Source organism: Pichia kudriavzevii, chromosome 3 (genome assembly GCF_003054445.1).
Source record: "Pichia kudriavzevii chromosome 3, complete sequence".
NCBI classification, from domain to species: Eukaryota; Fungi; Ascomycota; class Pichiomycetes; order Pichiales; family Pichiaceae; genus Pichia; species Pichia kudriavzevii.
In genome coordinates, this window is record NC_042508.1 from 1741922 (window position 1) to 1769128 (window position 27207).

General features: G+C 38.9%; 12 protein-coding genes across 12 annotated transcripts; 7 read left to right on the top strand and 5 right to left on the bottom strand.

Annotated features, from left to right (window-relative positions):
- Positions 1-177: 177 nt before the first annotated feature.
- C5L36_0C08020 (uncharacterized protein) lies at positions 178-1779 on the bottom strand (the record flags this gene model as incomplete). The annotated part of the gene is made up of 1 exon (XM_029466505.1): positions 178-1779. The coding sequence occupies one exon, from the start codon at positions 1777-1779 to the stop codon at positions 178-180; it is 1602 nt and encodes a 533-aa protein (XP_029322365.1).
- A 246-nt stretch (positions 1780-2025) lies between these two features.
- Positions 2026-4068, bottom strand: C5L36_0C08030 (uncharacterized protein; the record flags this gene model as incomplete). The annotated part of the gene is made up of 1 exon (XM_029466506.1): positions 2026-4068. The coding sequence occupies one exon, from the start codon at positions 4066-4068 to the stop codon at positions 2026-2028; it is 2043 nt and encodes a 680-aa protein (XP_029322366.1).
- A 1373-nt stretch (positions 4069-5441) lies between these two features.
- On the top strand, positions 5442-7823 carry C5L36_0C08040 (uncharacterized protein; the record flags this gene model as incomplete). The annotated part of the gene is made up of 1 exon (XM_029466507.1): positions 5442-7823. One exon carries the CDS (start codon positions 5442-5444, stop codon positions 7821-7823), a length of 2382 nt encoding a protein of 793 aa, XP_029322367.1.
- Positions 7824-7913: 90 nt separating this feature from the next.
- C5L36_0C08050 (uncharacterized protein) lies at positions 7914-9695 on the bottom strand (the record flags this gene model as incomplete). The annotated part of the gene is made up of 1 exon (XM_029466508.1): positions 7914-9695. One exon carries the CDS (start codon positions 9693-9695, stop codon positions 7914-7916), a length of 1782 nt encoding a protein of 593 aa, XP_029322368.1.
- Positions 9696-9996: 301 nt separating this feature from the next.
- C5L36_0C08060 (uncharacterized protein) lies at positions 9997-11310 on the top strand (the record flags this gene model as incomplete). Its single annotated transcript, XM_029466509.1, has 1 exon — positions 9997-11310. The coding sequence occupies one exon, from the start codon at positions 9997-9999 to the stop codon at positions 11308-11310; it is 1314 nt and encodes a 437-aa protein (XP_029322369.1).
- A 440-nt stretch (positions 11311-11750) lies between these two features.
- C5L36_0C08070 (uncharacterized protein) lies at positions 11751-12692 on the top strand (the record flags this gene model as incomplete). The annotated part of the gene is made up of 1 exon (XM_029466510.1): positions 11751-12692. One exon carries the CDS (start codon positions 11751-11753, stop codon positions 12690-12692), a length of 942 nt encoding a protein of 313 aa, XP_029322370.1.
- Positions 12693-13024: 332 nt separating this feature from the next.
- On the top strand, positions 13025-14725 carry C5L36_0C08080 (uncharacterized protein; the record flags this gene model as incomplete). Its single annotated transcript, XM_029466511.1, has 1 exon — positions 13025-14725. One exon carries the CDS (start codon positions 13025-13027, stop codon positions 14723-14725), a length of 1701 nt encoding a protein of 566 aa, XP_029322371.1.
- A 1035-nt stretch (positions 14726-15760) lies between these two features.
- Positions 15761-17326, top strand: C5L36_0C08090 (uncharacterized protein; the record flags this gene model as incomplete). The annotated part of the gene is made up of 1 exon (XM_029466512.1): positions 15761-17326. The coding sequence occupies one exon, from the start codon at positions 15761-15763 to the stop codon at positions 17324-17326; it is 1566 nt and encodes a 521-aa protein (XP_029322372.1).
- A 2356-nt stretch (positions 17327-19682) lies between these two features.
- C5L36_0C08100 (uncharacterized protein) lies at positions 19683-22736 on the top strand (the record flags this gene model as incomplete). Its single annotated transcript, XM_029466513.1, has 1 exon — positions 19683-22736. The coding sequence occupies one exon, from the start codon at positions 19683-19685 to the stop codon at positions 22734-22736; it is 3054 nt and encodes a 1017-aa protein (XP_029322373.1).
- Positions 22737-23130: 394 nt separating this feature from the next.
- On the bottom strand, positions 23131-23364 carry C5L36_0C08110 (uncharacterized protein; the record flags this gene model as incomplete). Its single annotated transcript, XM_029466514.1, has 1 exon — positions 23131-23364. One exon carries the CDS (start codon positions 23362-23364, stop codon positions 23131-23133), a length of 234 nt encoding a protein of 77 aa, XP_029322374.1.
- Positions 23365-23553: 189 nt separating this feature from the next.
- Positions 23554-24132, bottom strand: C5L36_0C08120 (uncharacterized protein; the record flags this gene model as incomplete). The annotated part of the gene is made up of 1 exon (XM_029466515.1): positions 23554-24132. The coding sequence occupies one exon, from the start codon at positions 24130-24132 to the stop codon at positions 23554-23556; it is 579 nt and encodes a 192-aa protein (XP_029322375.1).
- Positions 24133-25962: 1830 nt separating this feature from the next.
- Positions 25963-26886, top strand: C5L36_0C08130 (uncharacterized protein; the record flags this gene model as incomplete). The annotated part of the gene is made up of 1 exon (XM_029466516.1): positions 25963-26886. One exon carries the CDS (start codon positions 25963-25965, stop codon positions 26884-26886), a length of 924 nt encoding a protein of 307 aa, XP_029322376.1.
- Positions 26887-27207: the final 321 nt, after the last annotated feature.

Here is a 27207-nt window from a genome sequence, read left to right on the forward strand (position 1 = left end):
ACATATATCTCAGTCTACATGTGTTTAGTTAGATACTCCACGTGTAATTGACCAGAGAGCGCTGAAATTTCGTTGTGTTGCGCTAACTTACAAAGCAGAACTAGATCCAGAAAAAAAAGCTCTCCATCTAGTAGGGTGCATCATTTACAAACATTCTATCAGATACTATACAAAACGTCATTGGCGTTGTTGGGACAAGTGTCTAGTAATTAGCCGTCCATTATCAAGGAAGGCTTGCACAAGATCAACATAATACAACGGATCATCCATCACGTTATCCATGCTTCGAAGTAGCGCATTAGTGTTGATTTCCAATTCGAGTTCATATTTAGGTATTCTATTATTTTTCTCCTTGATTTTGGTAAGATCTACTCTAGTGAATGTGGCTTGGTGAATGTAGGAAATACGTTCCTTTTCTCTTTCCATTGAAACCCGTTTTTTAAAAATCTCAAAAGCTGCGTCGTTTAGTTCATTCGGCAATTCAACAGACAGAGATAAACGCAAATCGTATAGAGTATTTGGAAAGTATAAGAACAAATCAGAAATACGTTGTTTTGTTATACTGTTCGTTTTCCTTTTGGTCTTTATGTCCAAACTAACACGGCCAGATATTGGCTTGTCATTCCTCCTGGAATCGCTAGCAATCAAATCAACAACGTGTGAATTCTCAATCACAAACTTGTTATTGGCATTGCCTCTGCCTTGCTGTTGTTGTTCTGCTGCCTCTTGCATGATCTTACTCATGTACGCCTTTGTGTCATTATAGTTATCTAGAGTGATGCCTGCTTTGAAGAAGCATTCCTGGTTAATATAGTCAGTGGCAACCACACATTCTGTGTTTACAGGTAACTGGATACGGGTGTCCTTTACTTTATCCCAAATGTTGCCTAACTTTAGCTCTAGCTCAATATAATCTTGGATGTTAGGAACTTCAGTATAATCCTGTTTAATACCTTCGATGTTTGCCCAAATCCATTCTGTGACTAGCTTATTGAAGTCGTTTCTAGGAATCAATCCTGTTAATGATGGAATCTCAAGCTTAGAAATGTTACGAGCTGAGGTATCATTTTTAAAACTACCTTGTCCAGATTTGGTTAGACCAGCAGGACGGTTTATAGTAGGGATGTAGTCTTGAGCCCAAGTAGGTTTTTGCCTGTACCTCTTGGGCTTTCCATCGTTATTAGAGTCATCTTCCTCAACCTCCTGTTTCTGCTTAAGCAACTCAAGTCTCTTTATTTGATCATGAATGTTATTCTCCAGCTGTGGAGTTTCACTGGCACTTTGTACTACGGCAGACAGTTCCTTCTTTTCCTCCCTCTCTTCTTTAACTCTTTCACTGACACTTTCAACCGTCTCCGGTACAGGGGGCTTAGGCTCAGTTGAGACATCAGTATCATTAGTTAAGACGCTAATGCTACTGCGACTCTTTATACGATTATTGTCAATTTCTTTTTGGCTTTCGGTAGAGTTCAGAGCTTGCATGATAGGTTTTCCTGTCTCAGCCTTCACTTCTTCCTTGACAGATTCTTCTAGTTGTTCGGTTTTAATGCCAGTTGAATCCGTTGGCAAAAACGGTGCTGTTTTCTGTAGCAGTGTGGGCTCTCCATTGACTGATTCGATGCTCGAAGGTTTTGGAATTTCTGAAAGAGTATTGTTTGTGCTTTCATTCATAAGACTATGGATTGACAACCTTGGTTGCGACGGTGTTCTACTTTTCGGTTGAGGTACAACCTCTCCCTCCTCTTCAGGCGTGCGTGAGATCAAGTTTTTCAAATCCATACTATATGTACCCTTGATTAGATGTACAACCTCTTTACTTGTGGCCAAACCATGGAAGTTCTCCGTTGACTGATGCTAACATGTCAACTCTCTTTTCGTCTTTTCAACTTCTCACATGAATCCGCGTCTACAAATCTACAAGATAATTTCCTCTTTCGGCAGTGAGTCTGCGTACCCATCAAAACGTGATAGTCTACGTTTTTCATAGCAATAAAGTTAATCGATTAATCTATAAAGGCTAGCGCTCTACCTAAGAGTGGTGTTTCTCCTTGATCTTCCAACTTTGTATAGCATATTGTGTTTATGTGGTACGACTTGATAGTTGCATGCTTCAAGTATATCTTCCAAATCGACAATCATGTACTCTGTTGCCTTATTAGAATAGTCATGACTATCAAATACAGGCTGCAGAGGTGGATGGACTATTGGCTTACTAGATAGTTCACGTGCCGGAACTCTAGATCTACGGTCCGTATTTGATGTTGTGGCATGGAGAGATGGTTCCGAACTTGGTGACATTTCATCGTCAGTGGGTTCATCACTATCCGAATTTTCAAGATAAGACTGTCCCGCCATCTGGTGCATTATATTCCCTGTAGTTAAAGAGTCATACTTTCTGTCTTTTCTTACACGATAAGGATTCATTTTCTCTGTTTTTCTGTGAGCAAAAGAATTGTCTTTTGCTGATTCTCCTGGTATAGTAGGGATCTCATCCCATTTACTATGTCTTACTTCCAATTGTTCTGTCACTTCAGTATTCGAAGTGTGATCAATTTTAAATGACAGTTTTTCTTGACCCTTGTGATGATGGAAATTTGATTGATAAAGTTTTTCATCTACACACATTTCCATCTTCTGAAAAGTTTTATTAGCAAAGAGTTTGGGTAAAGTCATTCTAGTTTTCGCATTGGGATCGCATAATCTCCAAAATAAGTAGAGCACAGCTGCATCCTTACCGTGTGGATCCGAGAACATCCCCACCTTGGGTAATTTCAAAGAAATATCAGATGCAAATGCAGGATTGATCTCCAGTATTTCCATATATTCACGTATAAATGCTTTGTATGCTAAATCTGTCTCTTTAGATTGTTTAAATGGCAGTTTCCCATTGATTAGTAGATACAACAGTATTCCCATAGACCAATAATCAAATTTGAAAGGACAGAAGGGTACTCTTGACTCTTTATTGATTAAATGATACTTGGCAACTTCGGGAGGTTGGTAAGGAGGAGTTCCCAATCTTTCCGTCCTCATTAGTATGGGGCTTTTGAAATTACCGTGCTCCACGTGTCCAAATTCTGAACAACCAAAATCTGTTAGTTTCATTAAACCATTTTTGCTGACCAATATGTTTTCTGGTTTTAGGTCTAAATGAACGATATCGTGTTCATGCATATATTTTAGACCAAAACAGACTTGTTTGAAAATGCATAATTTCTCATTTGTTGAGGCACTTAAGCTCCATTCGGGAGACTTTATTAGTTTATACAAATCATATTCATAGTAATCCATTGTCATTCCCCACGCGTTCTGTAAAGTCGCAGGTAGCTGTAACAAATCATAAGCTTTAATACAATGCAAATTTGAAAATCCTTTGGTAATTAAAAACTCAAATGTAACACGATTATAATAATCTTTATTTGTTTCTCCCGAATATATCGAGAATTTCTTCAAAGCATATATTGGAGAGTTGAGGCCTTCTTCTTTTAAAGCTACTTTTCTCACCGTGGCCGAACCCCCGGAACCTACCTCTTCATCAAGTAAAGTGTACTTCGACTCCAAAGTAGTGATATCTTGTTTGTAGTCGTCAGGTAAAAAATCATTCGGATCGGATAAGGGGTTAGTTAATTTCAAAAGATGTTCATCTTGCTTCTTCCCATTGGCAAACGCACTACCTAACGTATCGATTGGGTGATAGTTATAAATTCCATAGGGGTTGTATTCAATTTTATAGGGAGGTAGTCCCGAAAATGACTTATTATGAGGTCTAGCCAGATTATTATGCGGTTTGGGTATGTTCTTATGACCAGCGGCGGAATGCTTGAAGTTAGCAGCACTTATTGAACTCCGCCTTCCGAGAGAACTGCTCCTGCCTTCCTGTGGAGAATGTTTTGGGGATTTGGGAAAATGAACCTCGTGCATTGGTAAAGATGCCTCAACTTTCAATGGTACATTATGCAATTTACTGACTGTCTGATGAGGCTCCGGTTTCTCTTTAAATAACTTGGAAGGATTAACCGCATGTACTAATTTCTTCAACTTCCCGTGGGACTTCTCTGGATCCGACATGACTCAAAATATCCCCCTGCTTAACAGATCTCTGACGTAAAAGCAAGTAAGTGTAAAAAGAGTAAGATAGAGACACAGTTTCTATCGTTGTTTTATGACGTACCGGAGATACACGATCCTTGTTAAGGCAGTTGGTGCGGCAATATTAGTAAGAAACAATTTATCCACTTTCAACTATGTGGGCTGTTTCTAAAACAGTGGACACAGTATAATCAGGATCGCTTAATCTCAGTTCGGAGTATGTGATTCTTCATCCCAGGGTATTATTTATCATATTGGAAACCCCAACAACTAATTGAACGTCCCCTTATGCTGATTCTATTTTTCTTGAGTTGACACCGTCGGGAATGGCTTGTGATAGCCTTAGGCTTGTCGGATTAACTTCGCTTGTTTTTTTAAGAATCAGCTCACGCAATTGGCCTCAGAATGTATATAAAAACAGAACTCTCGGTTTCGGAGATCATTGTGAGAGGTGCGCCTACTTGCCGATCCAACTCAGCAATGTTTTCTTTTAATAACATCCCATAAATGGGATGAGAATTGATTCTAATGTAAATATATCTCAAAAACGGCTTACAATCAATGGAATCTGGAAATCAAAGGTATATCTATTAAAAAAATCAACTCAAGACATCTGCACTGCGATGGGGTTATTGGGATAGATAAGAAAAAGTAATGCATGGTGGAAGTATATCCCGTCTATGTCTCACTTATTCACTTCTAATATATCTATATATATCCAACCCTTGGATCGTAAGTATTAAAGATGAGATATTTCATCCTTTTATAATCAATTCAACCGCATTAAAATTTGTTTTCTTTTAAGTAGTTATCTTACGTTTAATGTATCGTTTCTTAATTTTTATTGTGTGGAATGTCTTGAAGAGGATTGCTCCTTTCTTATGCCAATATACGGTTATCCATCTGGCTGTGTAACTAGAAGAATAATGAAATCAATGTAAAGTTATATATGTTTAGTGGTACTTTTTGGTTAGTAAACACTTAGAGTTGTTGCGTTTGAAAGGTTCAAACATACTCAACTCCAAAAAGTTCTTTTGGGGTATTGGAGATTGAAAAAAATAAGTATAAAATATTTGTTTAATTCATTTGATTTTTATGTTTTAAGTCACGTGATAGACAAACGCTAAATATTTCTTGAATCTTTTGAGTTTTCTGAGAGGTTGAATGGCCTAGTGTTTTTTGCGGGTTGCCTATAAGCTGGTCAAACAGTTGAAGGCTCGAAACTGGCATGGAAGTCTTTTTCAACTAATCCCAGTTTTGGGAAAATCTAGGGATTTTTAACTCGTAGTTTCAAGCTGTGATGTCTTTTAACAATAGCTTTTATTCTTTTTTTTGGAGTACCTGCTTAAACAATGTGGGTTTGGCTTCTATGGACATTATCACTATGTCAATTTACATTAGGATTAACTAGCGATCAAGTCTTCTCGGATGATTGGCAAACAACGAACATAGGCAGACCAATTGATTTGATAAACTTAAATCATGCACTGTATACCCTTTCGTCTGAAGGTATTATATCAATCCTTGATGCAAATAACGGGGAAGTTTTATATAGGTATTACAATGAAAATGGACGAATTCTTGAAGATTCCAAAATTGTAAAGGGAAACACTGATTATATAATCTCTTACTTCAACTATGGCCTTGACCAGGATGGATACTCTAAAGTTATTCTATGGGACACAAAACAGACAAGCTTGAGAGTGCAACGAGAGATTCAATTCCCGAATAAAACATTAGCTGTTGCCCAGTTTGAAGATATGGTCTATGTAGCAACGGAGAACGGCATACATAAATTTGATTTAAATCCCTTAAATCCACCCCAAACTGTATTCACATCACCTGTGCTCCTTGAAGAAGCAAGCATATTTGTGAATCCGGAAAATAGGCAAGTATTTGCTACTTGGGAAATTCAAGGCAGTTTATACTACTCTGAATTGGAATATTTCGAAAGTAAGGTTTTTGTGGGATGTAAACTAGCAGAACTTAGATTCTACTATTCATCTTATAGCAACTACTTTATCTGCAACGGTCAAACCGTCTATGAATTTGATAATTATGGTGCTGCGAAACTAAAAGAAGGGTCAAATATGGTAACAGATACATTATCTTCCGACCTCTTAGTAAACGCTCAAATTGATGATATGAAAATAATTGAAGATTACGTTGCAATTAAGTCTAATAATACATTGCGTTTATTCAATTACAGAGAGGCCACATTAACCCCAGTGGTTGAATTCGAACTACCTTCCAGTATTGACGACTCAATTTCTCACAATTTTGCAGTTGGAGACTCAACAGTCTATTTGATTACCTTCTCTAAACACCACCGTGTTGATTGTTATGTCAACGGAACTCTACAATGGTCTAAGGATGAGTCATTAGCTGAAGTGAAAGATATAGTTGTTATAGATCAGGATATCGATCGATTTGAAATAAAAAAATATATGGTTGTACTTTCAGCTGCCAAAACTATCGGCGTCTTTCATTTACACAGATGCTCTGGCCAACAACTACTCAATATATTCGAAGTTGACGTTGATTTTGATCGATTGCATAATGTTAACAATACAGTACAAGGTCAATTAGGCTCAAGGGAATTTTCAGTGGATTTTTTGAATGGAAAAGTTTTTGAACTACATGATAATCAACCAAAGGAAATATCGAGTGAGCCATCCTTTTCTGCAGGCTTGGACTTACCTTACAATAGAGTGGAAGGGTATAAGAATGGAGTTAGTACATGGCGTTTCCAGCCTGACTTTGAGAGAGTGACGGGGTTATTAAAACGTAGTTATGATAATGAGCATGTTGCATCCAATGGTATTGTTCTCCATGATCGGAGTGTTTTGTACAAGTATCTTCTTCCAAATACAGGTGTTATCACGACATTCAATGAGGATAAAAATATTGTTGGAATTTATTTGATTAACCTAATAACCGGACAATTGTATGGTAAGTTTTACAGAAGTGTTTACACTCAGTTCGATCCAGAGTTAGATTTCAGCATAGTATACGAAGAGAACTTTATTATATTTTCAGTAGTTAAAGGTGAAAATTCTGAAGTTTGCGTTATTGATCTGTTTGAATCTCTAAAGCCAAATTTCAGTCTGACAAAAAAATTGCAGGTATTTTCTAGTATTCAAGATGCATTTGCACCTGCCTTTGCAACCCAATGCTTTACTGTATTAAATCAACAAATTAATCAAATGGCTATTTTTAATACTAAGTATAACATTGCTACGAAGGAAATAGTATGTAGTACAAGATTTGGCCAAATATTTTCGATTCCAAAGATGGTATTGGATGCACGTAGGAATGGCTTTATTGGTGATTTGAAAAAGGGTAACAACAGGGATATTTCCTATGAGGATAAGAAGTTGCCACGAATAAGTATGAGCAAATATGCAGCATCAATTCTGAGCAAGTTTACTTATGATCCACTTATACATATACATCCAAGATTCATCCTTTCTCATCACAGGAAGCTCATAAGTGGGCATCACAAACCTTATCTTAATGTTGTGCCTACTGAGCTTGAATCAACTGCTTATGTTGTTTACCAGGGCGTGGATACTTTTGTCACCATATTGAGACCGTCTGGGTCATTTGATAGATTAACTAGTTCCTTCAATTTTAAGATTGTTATTGGAACTATTATATTGCTAATTTTGATTATTGCATACATCCACCCGAAGACAGAAAGGATGAAATTATTGGGTCTTTGGAATCTATAGAGTTTCTAATTATCTAGAAAGTTAAGTAATGAGACATAAACCGAGCCAACATGCAAGGCATAGATAAAAATTAGACCCAGCTATTGTCAATCAGAGTGCAATAGCAGCATAAGTACTAATTGTGCCAAAAATCAGTGCAAATGTCATGATCGTATAATACAGCCATTTATTTTTAGGTTTGCAGAGTTTCAAGTAAAACGCACAAGGCAAAACAATGCAAATAAGCGTACATAAAGACGATCCACTCAATCCAATAATCCTATCAAACTCGGGGTATAAGATTGCACAAATAACAAACATAAGATTGACCCCGACTTTAACTGAAAAAATAGATAGCTTTGTCCTCAGTGTATTTGACTTCCCCGAATATTCTAATTGCTGAGGTGTCAAACCAAAAAGGAATTCAGTGATATTGATAATCGGTAATGCGTTGATCGGTGTTTTAGCAACTGGGATAAGAGACACAAACATGCTGATTAGAAAGTAAACGAATTTGGGGTATCCTGGTGTTACCAAAACAGATTGGGTAATTTCGTTCAAGAGGCCGGCACCAAACATAAAGAATCCAAGCATTGCCATTGATCCATCTGCAAAAAATCCAACAGAATATGTCGTTTTGAGAACCGATTTGAACTTGTGTGGCTGTGATAAGTCTGCCTTTAAGGCAGGAAAAAGTGAGTGTGAACCAAATGGACCCAAGATGATGCCATAAGAAAGGAAGAGATTTTTCAAAGAAATTGGATATATATTAAACGGAACGGGATCAACCAATGAGCCTGGTGAATTTTTTTTGATTAGGCCACAGAAAAAAATAAGCAAAACCAACGAAATTGTAGATATGATTCCAATAAGGGAGATGTGAGATAGAACCCTCAATGGGAGAAATGAAAAGGGGGTTAGCAGGACAAAACCAATCCATTTGAAGGCATTCAAAGATATTTCAGGGAACATTGCGTGTAGTGAATCCGCAAATAGAACAATCAGTGACACACCAACACCTAGCAGTTCAACGGTGAAAAGTATAGAAACCCCCAACCTAGCCTTAGGGCCATACGATTTATAGCCCAAATCAGCGTAGGTGCATAGTGTTGGATCGGTGTCCATACAGTCAGATAAAAGTGTTGCGGTCCAATAGGTGATAGCTACTGAGTACAAGAGGAATATTGTCCCACACAGCAGACCTGCATGTACCATTGCTCTTGATAAAGCCAAAAGACCAATACCTATTAACGCATTAATGCAGTTGAAGATGGTCTGAGGGACTGTTGATTGCGGTGCAATCATGGTTAGTTTGGTACCTTCATCAGTTTCCACTTGTCGAACAATTATTGAATCCACATCATGGGAAATGACTCTGGATAATGCATCACCCGATGATTGGAAGACGGACGACGAAACGGATGGCTGTCTTGAGATCACATAATCGGTAAACGAGTGGTCAACAAGCGAACTATCGTCATCATCAAACACATCGTCTGAATTTCCAAGATTATTTAGAATGGGTTTAGCTCCAAAAACAGTGGAAATCTTTCTACCTAGAGGTGAAGGTGCAAAAGTGTCAGGATCAATAAGCTCCTCATCATCTTTGAAAACTGATCTGGAGGCAGTAATCCTCGGATCAATTGCAATTGACCTGAAGGAATGTGCCCTATGGTAAGAGTTGGCAAATCCAGACATTGAGTTTGTGCTAGGCGTGTTTGGTGTTGCCAAGGCAGAAAAATAGGTAGACTTTTGTTTCGGAATGGATCGATCGATAATTGGAATCGCTTGATAAGAGTTGGATGGAGTACGGCTGCTTGCAGCTGCCCTGAGACCCCCCTGCGGCCTTTGACCGTTTAAAGGGGTATATGCGGTTGGCTCCTCACTAGCCATCTGAGCAATATAGTTTTGCAATGTATCCAAGCGGAGGTTCTGTGTCTGCAAGCTAGTGAGCTCTCTACAAAACAATGAGATTTGGGGACACTATCAATTTCTGTAATGAAGACTCAGATATAAGGAATGCTCGAATATCATCATCAAATACATTTGAGATTTTTCTTTTAATTTCTCGACTTAAAGCTTGTTGACTGTTTATGTTTTCCATGTTTCAAGGAAAAAAAAAATAATAGGTTTAGTTGTTTCTCTTTGATTTAGTGTGTTTTACCCTTTCTCCTTCCCTTTCTTGGCACATAGAATGAAAGCGGTATCAGTGCTTATCTCATGTGTGTTGGCTCTTGCCCAGTTGACAGACGGTGCCTTTGTTCCTCCAACTTTGGCACCTAAGACAACCGCCACCATTTCACAGGCACATCAGGTTGCGCCTACAGGTTTACACAAAAGAGAAGCAGAACCTAGAAAAGTGGTCATCAACAAACAGATCTTAAAGGATGAAGAAGCAGCCAAGAAATCCGAAGAGCCACCAAAACCGTGGATTAGAACCATCTATGACGACGTTGTTGAAGTTGTTACTCCATATGTTATTGGTGGTGTCACATTTGCAGCTCCACAACCTCAGACGACCAATGGGTTGGAGCCATGGATCTCGATCAATAAGGAAGGATTGCCTAAAACAATTACACCTAAGCTCAAGAATGGTATTATCGCCAATGGTTATCCCGACGTCAAAACATATTATCAAACAGCAACTACCGTTGTCCACCACCAAAAAGACTTGAAGGCACACAATCTGGGAGATGATGAAACAGTTGAGGAAGTCATAATGATAGAGGAAGATGACACGTATGTCAAATTGAGTCCCTTGCAAAGGTGTACGCCCGATTACTATTACAAAAAAGGTGTTGCAAATGTTGAGAGCTCTGAACCTTTCTGTGCACCGGAAGAGCGCCGGAAATTCAGAGTTGGTCTGACCTATTTCATCACTTGGTACACCAGGTTCTTTGAGAACACAAATAAAGTCAGGTTCCACTATGCATATGTTAATGAGAAATCACACGAAAAAGGTTTCGATAAGAGAGACTTTTTGGACGCTGCCCTAAAAGACATGGACACTGAGATCGAAAGAGTTGCAGGGGAAGTTGCTACAGGTGGTGCTGTTCATGGCGCTTTCTATTCATCGGATTGGATTGATAACACTAATGGCTGGTATTCATTCGAAGTCAAACCAGAGTGGCTACAAGAAAAGTTTTATAAGAAGGTTGCAATTGCAATCCAACCAGATAGTATTCCTGACGATGAGTTTTCCATTTTGGATGCTCCACATATCTTTGCTACGTTCCAATATAAGGAAAGTATAGGTAAGAACACCAAGGAGATGCGTGCCTTACAAGATAAAGTTGGTACTAATGACGATGTCTATTACGTGATAGCAGCGATGCCAACTGTTGTTTTAATTTCAGTTATTGGTATGTATGGGTTCCTATACTTGACACGTAAGCATAGAGATTTATCTGGAGTGAGGAAACCAAAAAGAAGTAGATTTGGTAACCAGGGTAAGTACAATATTCCACTTGCAATGACAGATTTACACAAACCTGACAAACAATCTTGAATGACTGGATAGCTGCTAATAGATATATCGTACCAATTAATACATTTCTACCCAATAATAGCATTACGACTTTTTCTTTTTTATTAACCCTTCTTTTTGTGGCATCTTCGACATCATTGATTTTTGCAGCTCCCACGGCGTTACTACAAAAATTAATGACTTGGCTTAGCCATGTAAGACTTAATACACTTTGGTATTATGCGATGCTAAATTAAATGGAAATGTCTTTTAGAAAGGCTGTCCATGGCTGATACTACCGGCTTTCTCTGGTGGTGTTGGGAGAAAAATAAAAAATCAAACTAAGCCTACCGCGGACAGTCAGATACGGGACAAACATAAAATTTGCAGACTTACCTGTAATCGCCACTACAAAAGGTATGTAAACAGTAACTTGTAATTTGTGATGTGGGTACCTGGAACAACACACACAGTGCCAAATAATGGACGCCGCCACGCTATTGGACTTTTACACCCATGATTTATCGAACCTGCCTCTGGAAACTCGTTCGTTGATGAAACGATTACAGCAGATGGACATTGAGTATGATAAAATTTTAAAGAGTATTGAAAATGCTGAATCCCAACTTCAAAAATATATCAAACAGCATGGAAGCAGTATACGACATCCGAAGGAAGATCTAATACTGGACGAAATCACGCAAAACTACGCGAGGGCAAAACAGTTGCAAGATGACAAGATCTTGTTGACTAATACTGCGCTACTCAATATAACAAAACACACCAATAATTTTCAGCGGGATATAAGGAAATTAATCGAGTCTGGAGCCATTGAAAATTGGGATGTCCAAGAAGACGGTGACGATGATGTAGAAATGTCTGCCAACGGTCTCTTTGTGCAGCCTTCGGCAACATCGGTCAAACCTAGTCGATCGAACTCTAACATCAATGAACTAGCCAACAAATTGAACAATGCAGCAATTGAAATGAAAACATCAAGCTCACGAATTAAGAAATCAAGAGATAGAACTCCATTAGATGAAAATGTAACATCAAGAGAACATACCCCGAGGAGGCGTGATATATCTAATGGCACTACAGTAGTCAAAGGTCCGAGGAGGCCAATGGGTGTTAACTCGAGCTCTTCAGCAAGTAACAACAACCATAATAATAATGGATCAGATAATAAAAACGGGAATGGGAATAGCAATAGTAATGGAGATGATGATGAACTATACTGTTTTTGTCAACAGGTCTCCTATGGCGAGATGGTTGCATGTGATAGTCCAACATGTAAGTACGAATGGTTTCACTATGACTGTGTGGGCTTGAAGGAACCACCAGTTGGTGTTTGGTACTGTCCGGTTTGCAGGAAAGATAGTAAGAATGTTAACACCAAACGTGAGAAGAAAAAGAAAATGTAATGTTGATTATGTAAAATTTTGTACAAGCACTGGTGTTTTATCCAATAAGCAAGTTTACAGGTAACTATCGAAGGATCATTGATTATATTGCTAGTCAAACTGAACATCAATGCCTGGTTTTTAGATTAGCTTTGCAATATAATTTGCCAATGCCTTTTCAACTTTTCAACATTTTTTTTTTCCATTTCGAGCATGTCATGAAAAGTAAAGACAAAAAAGTAAAGTGAAATTTTTTTTTTCAGTAGTTTTTATATAACATCTCTGTAATCCGGTAATCCAGATAGCCTACATTTCAACTATAATCAATAGAGCAGCTTGTAAAACTATACATAATGGGGTTTACACTTGAAGAATTATTGAACGATCCAAGTATCCTGTTTACTGAGAAGAAAAACCAAGCGGATGATGCATTCAATTACGAGAATTTGCTAATCACTTTAAAAGACATTGTTGATCCAGTCATCAAACACAGCGAGAATTCGGTGTTGGATGAGATTTATGTTGATGGCTTAGATGCAACCCAAGTTTGGGGACAGGCAAAGATGGTCTTTGATAGTGTTGAGAGAAGTGTGTATGAGGAAATTGAAGAATACAAAGAGAATGGTTTATACCTTGATGAGGGATTGGCGGCAGAAAAAGAAGAGGAAGAAGATGGGTTAGACAACGAAGATAGCGACGTTGCATTTGGTGAACGAGGTAGCGTAGATGAGGAGGATTCTGAAGAAGAGGTTGCTGACGAGGAAGAAGGAGAAGGGGAGGATGAGTCCAATGCCGAAGTTCTACCAGAAGAGGAAATGAGGGACTCAGATGAGGGGGAACAAGACTATGAAGAAGGATCAGAAGAGGAAGCTGTACAAGGAGGTGATGCTGAAGAAGATAAAAAAGAAGATGGATTTGGCCTCAACGATGGTATGTTTGACCTGAAAGAATACCAACGTCAAGTTTTGGCACTTGAAGATGGAGTTGAAGATCAGTCAGATGACGAAGAAGTCGATTATTTTGGAGATTTAGGTGATGAGGACGACGATGATGAGGAGATGCTAACGTACAAGGACTTTTTTGATGATACGAAGACACCACAAAGAAAAGGAAAGAAGAGCAGAAAAAATAAGGAAGCCACCCAAGCAGAGGAGGAGTTAGGAGAAGACGAGTACGACGAAGCTTTCAATGCAGCCCAAGCTGATATTTTTGATGAGGAGATCAAAGAAGAGGAGGCGGAAAAGACCAAGAGTAGGTCCAAGCCGGAAGAAAGGCTCTCGACTTTTGAGAAACAACAACGTGAGATTCAAAGACAAATATCCGAGCTTGAAGCAGAATCCATTGCCGAGAAGAAATGGACAATGAAAGGTGAAGTTAGTGGAAAACAAAGAGACGCAGACACTTTACTCGAGGAGGAATTAGAATTTGACCGTACAGCAAAACCAATTCCTGTTATCACACAGGAGACAACCGAGACTATTGAGGAGATCATCAAGAGGAGAATTGTGAATCAAGAATTTGATGAAATTCCAAAGAGGATAATCAGTGAGATGAACAGCTTCAAGCCAAGTAAAAAAGTCCAAGTGAGTGAGGAGAAATCTTCCAAGTCACTAGCTGAGTTATACGAGGACGAATATGCTGGCAAAACGGGGGATGAGGAGATCAATGAAGAGTTACAGAAGGCACATGATGAAATCAGTGCCATGTTTAAAGATGTCACCTACCAGTTGGACAGTCTCTATTCTTCGCATTTTGTGCCAAAGCCAAAGGAGAAGTTGCTAGATGTGAGGGTCGAGACGTCCACCATTGCAATGGAGGACGCACAGCCATTAACGATGGCATCGAACAACACCTTGGCGCCACAAGAAGTGTATAAAGCGACAACCAAGGTTGGAAAGAACGAGGTTTTACTCAAATCCGGTGTTGTGATGGCCAAGGGAGAATTGGAGACAGAGGATAAACAACGGTTGCACAGGGCCAAGAAGAGAAAGCAGCACATGCAACACAAGGATGATTCTCTGAAGAAGAAGAAGGTGGAGGTGAAGCAGTTATGAAGTGTAAAACACATATAGCCACCCTATAGCTCGAATTGTCTAATCTTTGTACATTATTATATTTCTCTCTATCTGTATAGGAGAGTAGCCCACAACACAGTCCAACCAAACATAGGCTCCAACATCTCGTAGATTCTGTTTGGTTTCGGCCTCAGAGTTGTCCAGGAAAGAGCAGCATATGACGCCAACGTGGTTCATATGAGTCCCTAGTGTAACTTAATAGCGCAAACTCCGACAACGAGGAGACACTGACGTGCCGTGTTCAAGGAATTACATACAGCCACTTGTCCGAGATGTAGAACCATTGGTCAACACGACTCTCTGTAGCAAGGGGCAAAGACACTAGTGTTTCTCAAGGATACACTTGTACATAGACAAACTAGTTGATAAACAAATACTCAAACGCATATACGCTTACTGGCCTTAATACTACAGTAAACGTGCTCCCCGAATCCCCGAACACAAGGTCGAACCGGCTACTCTATCCCTGCCTTTGCCCCTCCTCCCTAGCCCATTCACCCCGTCAATGCAGACACCCTCTTTGGACTTCCCCTGTTGGCCCTCCTAAGGCACCCCCCCCCCCCCCTTTCTTCCCCGCAATACCCAAACTTATCGCCGCGTACCCGTTTTCCTAAGTTTGGTGCTATTTCGCTTACACACCCCTCACGTGCTCTTACCTCTAGCTCCTCTTTCTTGACACATCACACCCCCCCCCGTCTCCGAATACCGAAAATAGAAAAAGCCACCCCCGGGTGCAAAGTTCCGGAGATCTCGGCCCTCAGTGGACCGGCTCCTGCCACGCACTGGAACCCCACACTGTACCCGTTACCGGTGATGACTCTTTGTAATTTTTCAGTGGATGCTACTCAACAAAAACCAAGGGGGGAAGTGCACATGCTTACTAAACCCCGGGAGAAGGGAAGTGTCTGGAATTTACACTTCTAGGGGGGGACATTTCTTCACGTGGATATAAAAGCAAACACCCATTCCTACCAGAGAGGTTACAATTAGACTTCCAATATCCCACTTTTTATAATGTTGTCCCTCTCCAAACAGTCAAGAAACTTTTTCAAATTGAACTGTTTTTCAGTCACCCAAATAGCAAAAATGTCTGCAACTTCCGTCACTTTCCCAATTATCAACGAAACTTACCAACAGCCAACCGGGCTTTTCATCAACAATGAATTTGTTAGTGCAAAGTCAGGTAAGACTTTTGATGTTAACACCCCAATTGACGAGTCTCTCATTTGTAAAGTCCAACAGGCCGATGCTGAAGATGTTGAAATTGCCGTTCAAGCAGCATCTAAAGCTTACAAGACTTGGAGATTTACACCGCCAAATGAAAGAGGCAGATACTTGAACAAATTGGCCGATTTGATGGACGAAAAGAGAGACTTACTTGCCAAAATTGAATCCCTTGATAATGGTAAGGCCTTACATTGTGCAAAATTCGATGTCAATCTTGTCATTGAATATTTCAGATACTGTGCAGGTTACTGTGATAAAATCGATGGTAGAACAATTACAACCGATGTCGAACATTTTACCTACACTAGAAAGGAACCTTTAGGTGTCTGTGGTGCAATTACACCTTGGAACTTCCCATTGCTGATGTTTGCTTGGAAAATCGGCCCGGCTTTAGCAACCGGTAATACCATTATTTTGAAGCCTGCCAGTGCAACACCTCTATCAAACCTCTTTACTTGTACCTTGATCAAGGAGGCGGGCATTCCAGCCGGTGTTGTTAATGTTGTTCCAGGTTCCGGTAGAGGCTGTGGTAACTCCATTTTACAACATCCTAAAATTAAGAAGGTTGCGTTTACCGGATCTACAGAAGTTGGTAAAACTGTTATGAAGGAATGTGCTAATTCCATCAAAAAGGTTACTCTCGAATTGGGTGGTAAGTCTCCAAACATTGTTTTCAAAGACTGTAACGTTGAACAAACCATTCAAAATTTGATTACTGGTATTTTCTTCAATGGTGGTGAAGTCTGTTGTGCTGGTTCTAGAATTTACATTGAAGCAACCGATGAGAAATGGTATACTGAATTCTTGACCAAATTCAAGGAGACTGTTGAAAAATTAAAGATTGGTAACCCATTTGAAGAGGGTGTTTTCCAAGGTGCACAAACCACTCCAGATCAATTCCAAACTGTCTTGGACTACATCACCGCTGCTAACGAATCCAGCTTGAAACTATTAACTGGTGGTAAAAGAATTGGCAATAAGGGATACTTTGTTGAGCCAACTATCTTCTACGATGTTCCTCAAAATTCCAAGTTAACTCAAGAAGAAATCTTTGGTCCAGTTGCTGTTGTTTTACCTTTTAAGTCCACTGAAGAATTGATTGAAAAGGCAAATGATTCCGATTTTGGTTTAGGTTCCGGTATTCACACTGAAGATTTCAACAAGGCAATTTGGGTTTCCGAAAGGCTTGAAGCAGGTTCTGTTTGGATCAACACTTACAATGATTTCCACCCAGCTGCTCCATTCGGTGGTTACAAGGAATCCGGTATTGGCAGAGAAATGGGTATTGAAGCTTTCGACAACTATACTCAAACCAAGTTAGTTAGAGCTAGAGTTAACAAGCCAGCTTTTTAGATGCCCCGGGTCTAAAATAAAAATCAATACCAATCCCCTTGTTTGCATTATGTATTTTGAAAATATGTATATAGGTCCTCTCACTTTCCTTTGACTTTTCTAATCTCTACTATTCAGATAATTGATTTATCAGAATGGTGTATTTATTTATATTGTTGGTCTTAAAATTTGAAATAAGTACAATAACAAAATAAAAAATAAAGTTTTTCAAAGCTTAAATTTCGGAGTTGCCATTTTCGGCCAAATATGATTTTCTCTTAAAAAGTTTATACCTAGTTATCTTATTTGTCATCAGCTAAAACATAGGAAAATCTGCCTTTGAGAAGGCTACATTCTCCATCTTATCTTAATATTCTTTGTAGCAGTCAAATCAGAAGCAATACAGTGTTTCATTGAGTTACTAAGGGATGGGTTTTGTTTGAAGTTACTCTAGTATTTTAAGACATCTCTAAAAGATATAATCTCTGGTCTTAAGACCAAGCTGTATAATTCCTCCAAACTTTGAATACAAAGTAGTATGTGATGAAATAATTGTCTCGGATGCTGCCAAACATGGCCTGAAAATCGGGTGAAAATTGCACCTAAAAGATCAGCACATATATATATATGATACTTTAAACAATGTAGATGTTAACTATAACATTGATATTCTCAAATTGGTTCTCAAAAGTGGAACACATTTGTCGTTGCTTTTGATTGCTTGATTGCAAATAACTGTATATACCTACGTCAAGCACTAATACACCGTCTTTGTTTCAAGTGTGCTAATTAAAATTAATTATGCCTGCATATACCAAACAGGTTGTGACTATTGACTGGTGTTCTTCCTTTCCGGGCAAAGTCTTGATTCTATTAGGAAAAATTAAACAATTATTCTGTACTTGATGTTTGTGGAAATGATAAACCTAATAGTTATACTAACTGCTTTGAGTATAATGGCAAGAATCGGAGTCAATGAATATTATTTTTCTATCATTAGCCGTAGTGATATAATTTGAAAAAGGACAAATAACTAGAAGTCACTTTTCTGGGAACCATCCCCTCATAGCATAGATTTGGATATTACTTGCCTCAATGCGTGACCGTTACTAAAATCCCAAGACTACTTATACTGTAGGTATACGGATCATTTAAATTGGCAACTAAATCTGCGAGCAAAAATTGTTAAGCTTTGTAACTGTGTAGTTTGAAGAGTCTGAAAGTTTCGAAGTCATATAGACTTTATAGAAGAAGGCAATACTTATTCTTTCAACTGCATTTTGCTTAATTCACGTTCAGGGAATGCTTGAACTACTTAAGTCCATTCAATCACACAATAACATTTTTTAATAGTTTTTCCCACGTTATAGGAATGTCCTAACTAACCATTACACTGAGAATTTTTGAATACCCATGGCTAGATGAAGTACCAAAGCTGAGTTCATGTGTTTTTTGAAATATCAATATCAATATCAACATCAACATCTGCAGGTCCCTAGTTCAAAATGAAATGATACATTGTTGAGAATGAAATCACATTTAGGTATCAGGCCATAGTTCAAATAACGGCAACTTACAGTCGGTATCAATATCCCCTTTGGGCATGTTAATTATCTAAGGCGAGTGATGTTGTTGGTGGCGGGGAGTTCAAGAATCACGAGTTTGGGTTGACATGTAAAATTATACAGGAGACGCAAGAATTCCTAGCTTTTTTTTTTTTGAAAATAAAATTTAAGAGTTAGTTTCTACTGTTGAAATATCCAGCATCAGAAACGTATATATGTTAAGAGTGCTTGTATATGTTTGAACATCCAGTATAGATAGTGCATAAACTGCACCATGCTGTGAACCTGCGCTTTAGTTCAGTCAACGAAGAAAAAAAAAACGACGCGAGAAGCGTCTAATCCTCTAGTGCATTCGTGCGGAGTGTACAATGTCGCCGAGGCTGGAAAATGTATACTCTATAGGAGCGGGCCTTAAAGGGTATCGCCAATATAGATGTACCTCTCAAGAAAGGTGATATTATAGTGTTTCACGAGCTTCAAATCATAGAAGGATAAGTTTGAAAGGGCACCTCAACTAGTCGGGACATTGCCACAGACCACCTGAATAGAGACTACCTTCAGAGGGACACACTAGCATCCGTATAAGCCCCGTTTTGAAGAAGAAGCTCTGGTGACCCAACTAACTCATAGAGCCTGCTTACACTTTTCCAGGTTGATTCTGCTGTTTTTTCTTTATCTAATACCCAACGAAGCGCAAGTGCCATAATCTTTCACTGATTTACGCCCAGGATTTCATTTTGATACACTCATTATTCCATTTTTAACACTGTTGTTACGAGTGCTTCCAAAAATAGGCATATTCCAAGATAATAATGTGTTCACAATCATCAAAAAGTTGCAAGAGCTGCCATCTATCAATAAACGATACAAAGGCATACAAACTTGGAACAGATCAGTGGCATGTTGATTGCTTCAAATGCTCTAAATGTTCCAAATCATTAGGGGTTAATTCTAATTTTCTAGTCTTAGGTACGGGCGCATTAGTATGTTCTGATTGTTCCTATACCTGCAAGTCATGCAATAAAAAGATCTACGACCTGGCGATCTTGACGGGTGACTTAGCCTACTGCGCAGATTGCTTCATATGTAAGTCATGCCACAAACCAATTGACGATCTGAAATATGCCAGAACTTCAAAAGGTTTGTTTTGTATGCCGTGCCATCATATGTTAATGGAAAAAAAGAAGAAATACGAAAAGATGAAGAAATTGAAGGAGGCTAGAGAGAAGTCGTTAAATAAAGCCAAGGAATCATTAAATGATAGAAACTTGAAATCTATAATAACAAGCGAAAAGCTAAACAATAGTACAAATATCCGGAGTAATGTTAAAGATGGCCACATAAATAATATGGATAATATTAAGGAAGTCCCTAAAATTACGGACTTACCTAAGCCTGAAGGCTTAGTTTCTCCAGATTCAAAATCGGATTCTTCCACTCAATCATACCAGGGATCGATAGTTTCAAGCTTTGATTTTGATGATTACGCATTAGACAGTAATGATTCAAAGGCATCTGGATCCTCAGTGTATGTTAACGAGCAACCGGCAGAGACAGAAAAGGCTAGTGTGGAAAGAATGACCTCAAGCCCAGTTTTGAAAGTTGAAGTTAGGAAAAGAGATGAAACTTACATAGATGCAAATGATGCTATTCTTAAGACTCCAACTTTGAAACATAACGAATCCAATAACTCGACTCCAAAGGCAATACCTATTCAGAAATCCAGCTTTAATGAAGATATGAATAGATTTTCGTTTTTACATTCTGAAGAAAGTAATCCTGATATTCTGATTCCTTTAAGATCACCCCAAAGAACGAATGTATCCCCGGTGAAAAGCACCGCACAGTTCCGGACGCCCGAATTGGAAACCCCAAAGAAGAATCCAATACCTATTGAGCTGACATCTCCAGGAAGCTTACATAGGAAAGCTCATGTTATTGATACTGAAATTGCCACAGAAGAATTAGAGAAGGAACCTGAAAGTTTTATCCATTTAGATGAGACTGAAGAGGAAAGCATGTTCAGTCATGAAAGTGAAGCTCACAATAATGGAGATGTAGATGATTTGAGCAATGAGAATAAACTACTGAGCCCTATAAAATATAATTTTGGTCATTCGTCTGAAAACACAGGTTTGAATATTCCAGGTTTGGATCCAAAATTAGCAACCAGATCTGAGGTGATTCAACAAATAAATCATAAAAAAGTCGAGCGTATGAGCTCTAATGATCCTTCGATAGCCATGTCTACCCCAGAGCAATCTTCGAGTCCTACTTTTGATACACCAAATTCAAGGAAGAAGCCTTTATCCGGGGGGTTGGGTCGCTCATTGACTAAGGTGTTTGGGCGTGGTAAGAAATCTGATGAGAATACCCCTATTGACCAGCACTTAACACCAGAAACTATTGTCTCCAGAAAGTCATCAATTACAGTAGCTAATAATACCCAGAGGAGGCACGAACGGACCACATCGGATCAATCGTTTGTTGCATTCAGCACCCCTCCAATACCACGGATTAGATCTCATCAAAGATCAATTTCTGAGACTACTAATTTTGAAGGCGTCGATCAAGTAACATCTAGTGAACGTGAATTAAATCACCTAAAAGTGGAAATCAACTCTTTGACACTGGTGAAGGCTACGCTTGTACGAGACATTCAGAATTTAAAGACCCAATTACAATCTCTAGAACTTGACGTGTCTCAAAGGCAAAAGATGATTAGAGATTTGGACAATACTATATTGGCAAAACAAAAGCTGTCATCACATGAAGACCTAACACCCTCTACGAAATCAGCGTCTTCCAAGCAGAACTCATCCAAGGATGAACTAATAAATCCAGCGGTTTCGGAACGTCATGCGTTGGAGGAGGAAATTAAGCCGCCTTCGTCGACTTCCTCTAATGCGCAGTCTTCACAACCACCATCATCTACGACCACCAAAGATAAACGAGGATTTATGAGAAGAATTTTTGGCAACCATTCTGGCCAAAATAGCGCCACTAGTGGTCCAAACACTGCAGCAAACACGCCTTCAGTAAGTAATATCGGGCAACCGATGAACCCACGTTATAATGATGAGAACTTCTTTGATCATCCTAAGAATGTGTCAAATGAGAATTTGAACAATGGAATGAAGTCATCTAGATCTGCCAACTTTATGCAGTGGAGAAACGGAGTCAATGGTAGTACAAACGGAAAACCAATGTTAAATAACAGCAGTAGCAATGGAGGAGAAAAAAATAACGAGAACTTATTGTACTCAATGACACTTCAAGAACTGGCCGATTCTGAAGGTAATGTTGGTGTTCCATTTATTGTGAAGACATGTATAATAGAGACTGAGCGTCGTGGTATTAAAGTTGAAGGTATTTATCGTATCAGTGCGTCCTCGTCCTCTATTGAAAAGCTAGAGCAACTATTTGAATGTTTGGATGTGAACAATCTGGCAGATATTAATAAGATGCGTTCAATTGTTGAGAATGGAGATATTCATGCAATGGCTGGATTACTAAAACGTTATTTAAAGAAGATACCTGATTCTATCATACCGGAATCATTATATGATCGATATGTTGCGATATCCAAAATTGAGAATGAGTCAGCTAAGCTGGAGGCATTATCAAATATTTTGCTTGATCTGCCAAATGCCAACAGAGTTACCCTATTGATGATCACCAAGCATCTAGCATTAGTTGCAAAGAATGAGAAATGGAATAAAATGAACAGTAAAACGTTGGCAACAGTTTTTGCTCCTACTTTAGCAAGAAACGAGTCCATCCATCCACAACAAGAAATCCAGGATAACAGAGCCAAGACCCTAGTTACCGAGTTATTATTTAGAAATTATGAAGCACTCTTTTAGCATTTTGAACCCTCTTTACCCTTCCTTTATATTTTTTTTTTTACTTTTTCATTTCTTTATACATTAGCGTATACTATTTTAATAATACTTTTTTCTTTCAGAATATATAGCATGACATCCTTTGCAAGGAAAGTTAGCACCACAGCGGCCTTTATGAGATAGTAGTTACTTAGTCAGTGAACATTTTTGATCAATGGACTCTTGTACATTTCGTACCTTCTATTTCCAACACGTAGCAAATGCTCTATAGTGGCGAAATCCCGACGTGGCAAATTCCTGTATTTCCCAAACTCTTCATGTATGTAGGCAAACCAATTAGCCCTGTTTTCCTATGAAAAAAGTAGAATCGGAAAGTGCGAGTTAGTATTTGTAAGCGTGCAGAGGATCAATTGGTTTACGGATAATGAGTAGAATGTATACATACTTTTGGTTTCTCATATACTGCCCTTAGGCAGCTCCTGTATAAGGTGAGTACTTCCTTTTGAATACCTGAGAACTTCTTGACCATGAAGAATCTAACTGGTTTACCACAAAGTAAATCAAGCAAAAATAGGGAGTTGCAATAGAGAAGAAAAAAAAATCTCGGAAATGAAATCATCAAGTATCCGGGAAGTGAATTAAAAATCATGTAATCAAGTGAATGATGACACTTCAGCGCATATCAAGGAGCGTTGCGCTCGGACATGTCATATAACTGTACATCACTTTCCACCTAATTTTCTTTGTTTTGAAAAGGGGGTAATATAAGGGGTTTAATCAGACAAAGATATTTATTAAGTTATTAGTATAAACGAGAATTTATATAACAACGAACCGCTTAGTAGAAAGTAGTTGGTCTCTTTGGAGCGTATAACTTCTTGGACTTTGTGACTCTGTGAGGAAGAGGGAACTTCAAGTCCTTGGTTAAGAATTGCTTGATGTATTGTCTCTTAACATCTGCAGTCTTTTCAAGCTCAACAATCTTTAAGATGTGGATAGATCTGAATCTAGCTCTGTGTCTTGCAGCTAAATCTGCGTACATGGTTTCAATAGCGCCAACTCTGGTGACATCTCTGTATTCCTTGTACATGTTGTGAGTACCAGATCTGGAGTCGTATCTGATCCAAACACCAAAGTTCTTGACGGTGGTTGGCTTGGATTCGGAGATGACGTTCAATGCAACGATTTCACCAGAAGCCTTCTTGACCTTGTGTAACTTTTGCAAGAAGTACCAGTATCTAGACTTTGCAACAACATCGTTTGGAGCAAAGATTCTCATTCTGAATAACTTTGGTTCTGGAACAGTTTCAGTTGGAAGTCTTCTACCAATGACTTGGTATTCTCTTAAACGGTTAGCCACTGCGGGAATAAATAAGGGGGGGTTGGAGTTAGTATTGAGGCTCGGGGTTTCTAGCATTACAGGCTGCAAGCTGCAATTCTCGTATACTGATTTCTCCCCTGTTCGCCGTGGGGGGAGTACTGCAAGACACCTATTTAATGACACACAACCAGTAAATCATATATTGAAGCTATTTGAGTAGAAATGGAGATAAACCAATCTTGCAATATTTAGGAAAGAAGGAGCCATTTTGCAGTGGTAAAAGTAAGAGTAGAAAATATTTGGTCAGGTTCAACTTAATCATGTGTTCCTTTTTCATGTTCACTTTCATCACCATTTCCATTATTTACTACTTATCATTTACTGTTGTCTCGTTCCTTCCTGTCTTACTGTAGTTTTGTAAAACAGAGCCGTTTGGCCATCCCGTAGAGAGCTTGGCCACATGTGTATAGAAAAGCCATACTTACTCTCCACTCCTGACACTACTGGATAATTTTTGGCAATTAGATGGTGTATAAATTGTGCAAAATCTCAACAATCAAAGAGGCAGAATGTGAACATTTGTGTGTCTGTATGTGTGTGACTAGGGTGTATCTTGCAAATTCAGCATGGGCATATGTGGATCATGTACGTACTTTTGAATTAATCTGGTATTGTCTGTTTCAGAAGAATCTTAGAGATAATATCATACAGACTTCAGTTTGGACAAACCCAAAGTATACTTGGACCGCTGAAAACTTTTTGCTATACCCACCATTGCAGTCGAATCCAGTCCACTCCAGAGCACGGGGGAAAGTGGCACCAGGAGAGAGGGAGAGATTCGCTCCCCCCCATGGGGCGCGGTGGTCGGGCCTCACTCTCACACAAACTAAGAGAAAACTCTCCCACGTCCAGTGCGGTGTCGGGGGTGACACGCTAACGTGTGGTGCGCGGGTGGCTTTTGTAATATAACTTTTAATGATAAAAAATGTAGAGCGGATTTTGTTTGCTCTGTTTTCTCTCCTCAACTGGTAAATTTTCAATTGCCCAATGAATAAAATTTGGTATTTACATCACGTGACTACTTTTAATGGAATTTTTTATTTTATTTCATTTTATTTTATTTCATTTTATTTTATTTTATTTTATTTTATTTTATTTATTTTATTTTATTTTATTTTATTTTATTTATTTTATTTTATTTATTTTATTTTTATTTTATTTTTTATTTTATTTATTTTAATTTATTTTATTTTAATTTATTTGACTTTCCCAAAAATTTCCAAATTTGTCAACACAAAACGCACCGAACAAAAAAAATTAGAAATTTAAATGGCCTGATTTCTTCACTGGAATTTCGTACTAATTTTCTTTGCTAAATGTTTCTCTATTAAAATCTTCCCTCTTTATTGGGCAATTTGCATGTTCCATGCATTTTCTCAGCATGAATTATGAAAACTAGCGCAAAAGAAACGGCTGTTGCCCGCAAATGCGTCTATCGAGATGCTCGTTCCGCTAATACACACAATGGCAAAATAACAGAAAGGTAATTGGATTCTCTACTTTCACGTCTCGTTTACTCTGTGTCGTTTATGTCGTTTCATCTCGTTTAATGTAAATTGGTTCCTCTTTCTAAACGAGGTGGTACGAAAGGTATGCGGCTCATCATTAGCTCACTTTCTTATGGCTAAATCTAACGGTTGTGTCTTGGAAGGTCTCCTATATAAACAGACAGGTTGCTATCTCTCCAGTATGGGATACTCACAGATGTGTACACAGATGGGTGTATCTGGGTTATCACAGTCTCACAGTCACTCCCATAGTCATATATAATATACGTAGCAAAGGTCTGTATCTACACCCCTTTTGATCATTGCATACACTACTATTGATCATTGCATACACTACTATTGATCATTGCATACCAAAATGACTGAAGTCTTCAACTCGACTGTTTTCCAAACCGTTCAATCGTCCTCCTTCTCCGACGTGGTGAACAACGTCTTCCAAAGCCAACCCCAATTAAACATTGCTGAGAAACTGTGGGCTTCTTGGTACACATATATGCAAAATGACGTTTTGGCGACAGGCCTCTTGTTCTTCCTCACACACGAACTCTTCTATTTCGGTAGATGTCTCCCTTGGTACATTATTGACAAGATCCCATACTTTAGAAAGTGGAAGATCCAGCCTACATACATCCCCTCCGATAAAGAACAGTGGGAATGCCTCAAATCGGTCTTGAAGTCGCATTTCCTAGTGGAGGTGTTTCCCATCTGGACGTTCCACCCCCTCTGCAAGTCTCTTGGCATTGGTGTCTCTGTCCCCTTCCCACCACTGTCGACAATGCTGAAAGAGTGGGCAATCTTCTTTGTCCTTGAAGATATGTGGCACTACTGGGCACACAGGCTCTTCCATTACGGCCCTTTCTACAAGTACATCCACAAGCAACATCATAGATATGCAGCTCCATTTGGTCTCACCGCAGAATATGCCCACCCAGCTGAAGTCATCAGTCTCGGTGCCGGCACAGTTGGCTTCCCTATTGTCTACGCGTACTTGACCGGTAATTTGCATCTGTTCACATTGACCGTTTGGATCGTCTTGAGGTTGTTCCAAGCGGTCGATTCCCATTCAGGTTATGACTTCCCTTGGTCTCTACACAACTTTGTCCCATTCTGGGCAGGCGCAGAACACCATGACTTGCACCACCATTACTTCATTGGAAATTACGCATCTTCCTTCAGATTCTGGGACTTTTGGCTCGATACTGAAGCAGGTCCAGTCGCAAAGGCAGAAAGAGAAGCAAGAATTAAGGCCAAGGCAGAAAGAGATGCAAAGAAAGCACAGTAGTGACAGTCCGCAAAATATACCTCCAACCAAATAGTTTTTGCTATCCTATGTTTATCTCTTCTTTTCTCTTACTTTTACTTATTACTCATTACTAGTTACTCCTTACTCGTTACTCATTTCCTATTTACCTTTATCTCATTGGTCTACACTTATGCTTATTTTCTAACTACTTCCAGCATAGGCGGTCTTTGTATACTGTATATTAAAATCAGCACCTACATTAGAACTTACCTATTTTTCAATTTCTACAACTAACTTCTGTCCTGGCGACTCTCATCGTTTTCTCTTGTCCTCCATTGTAAAAGTCCGAACTACGTTATA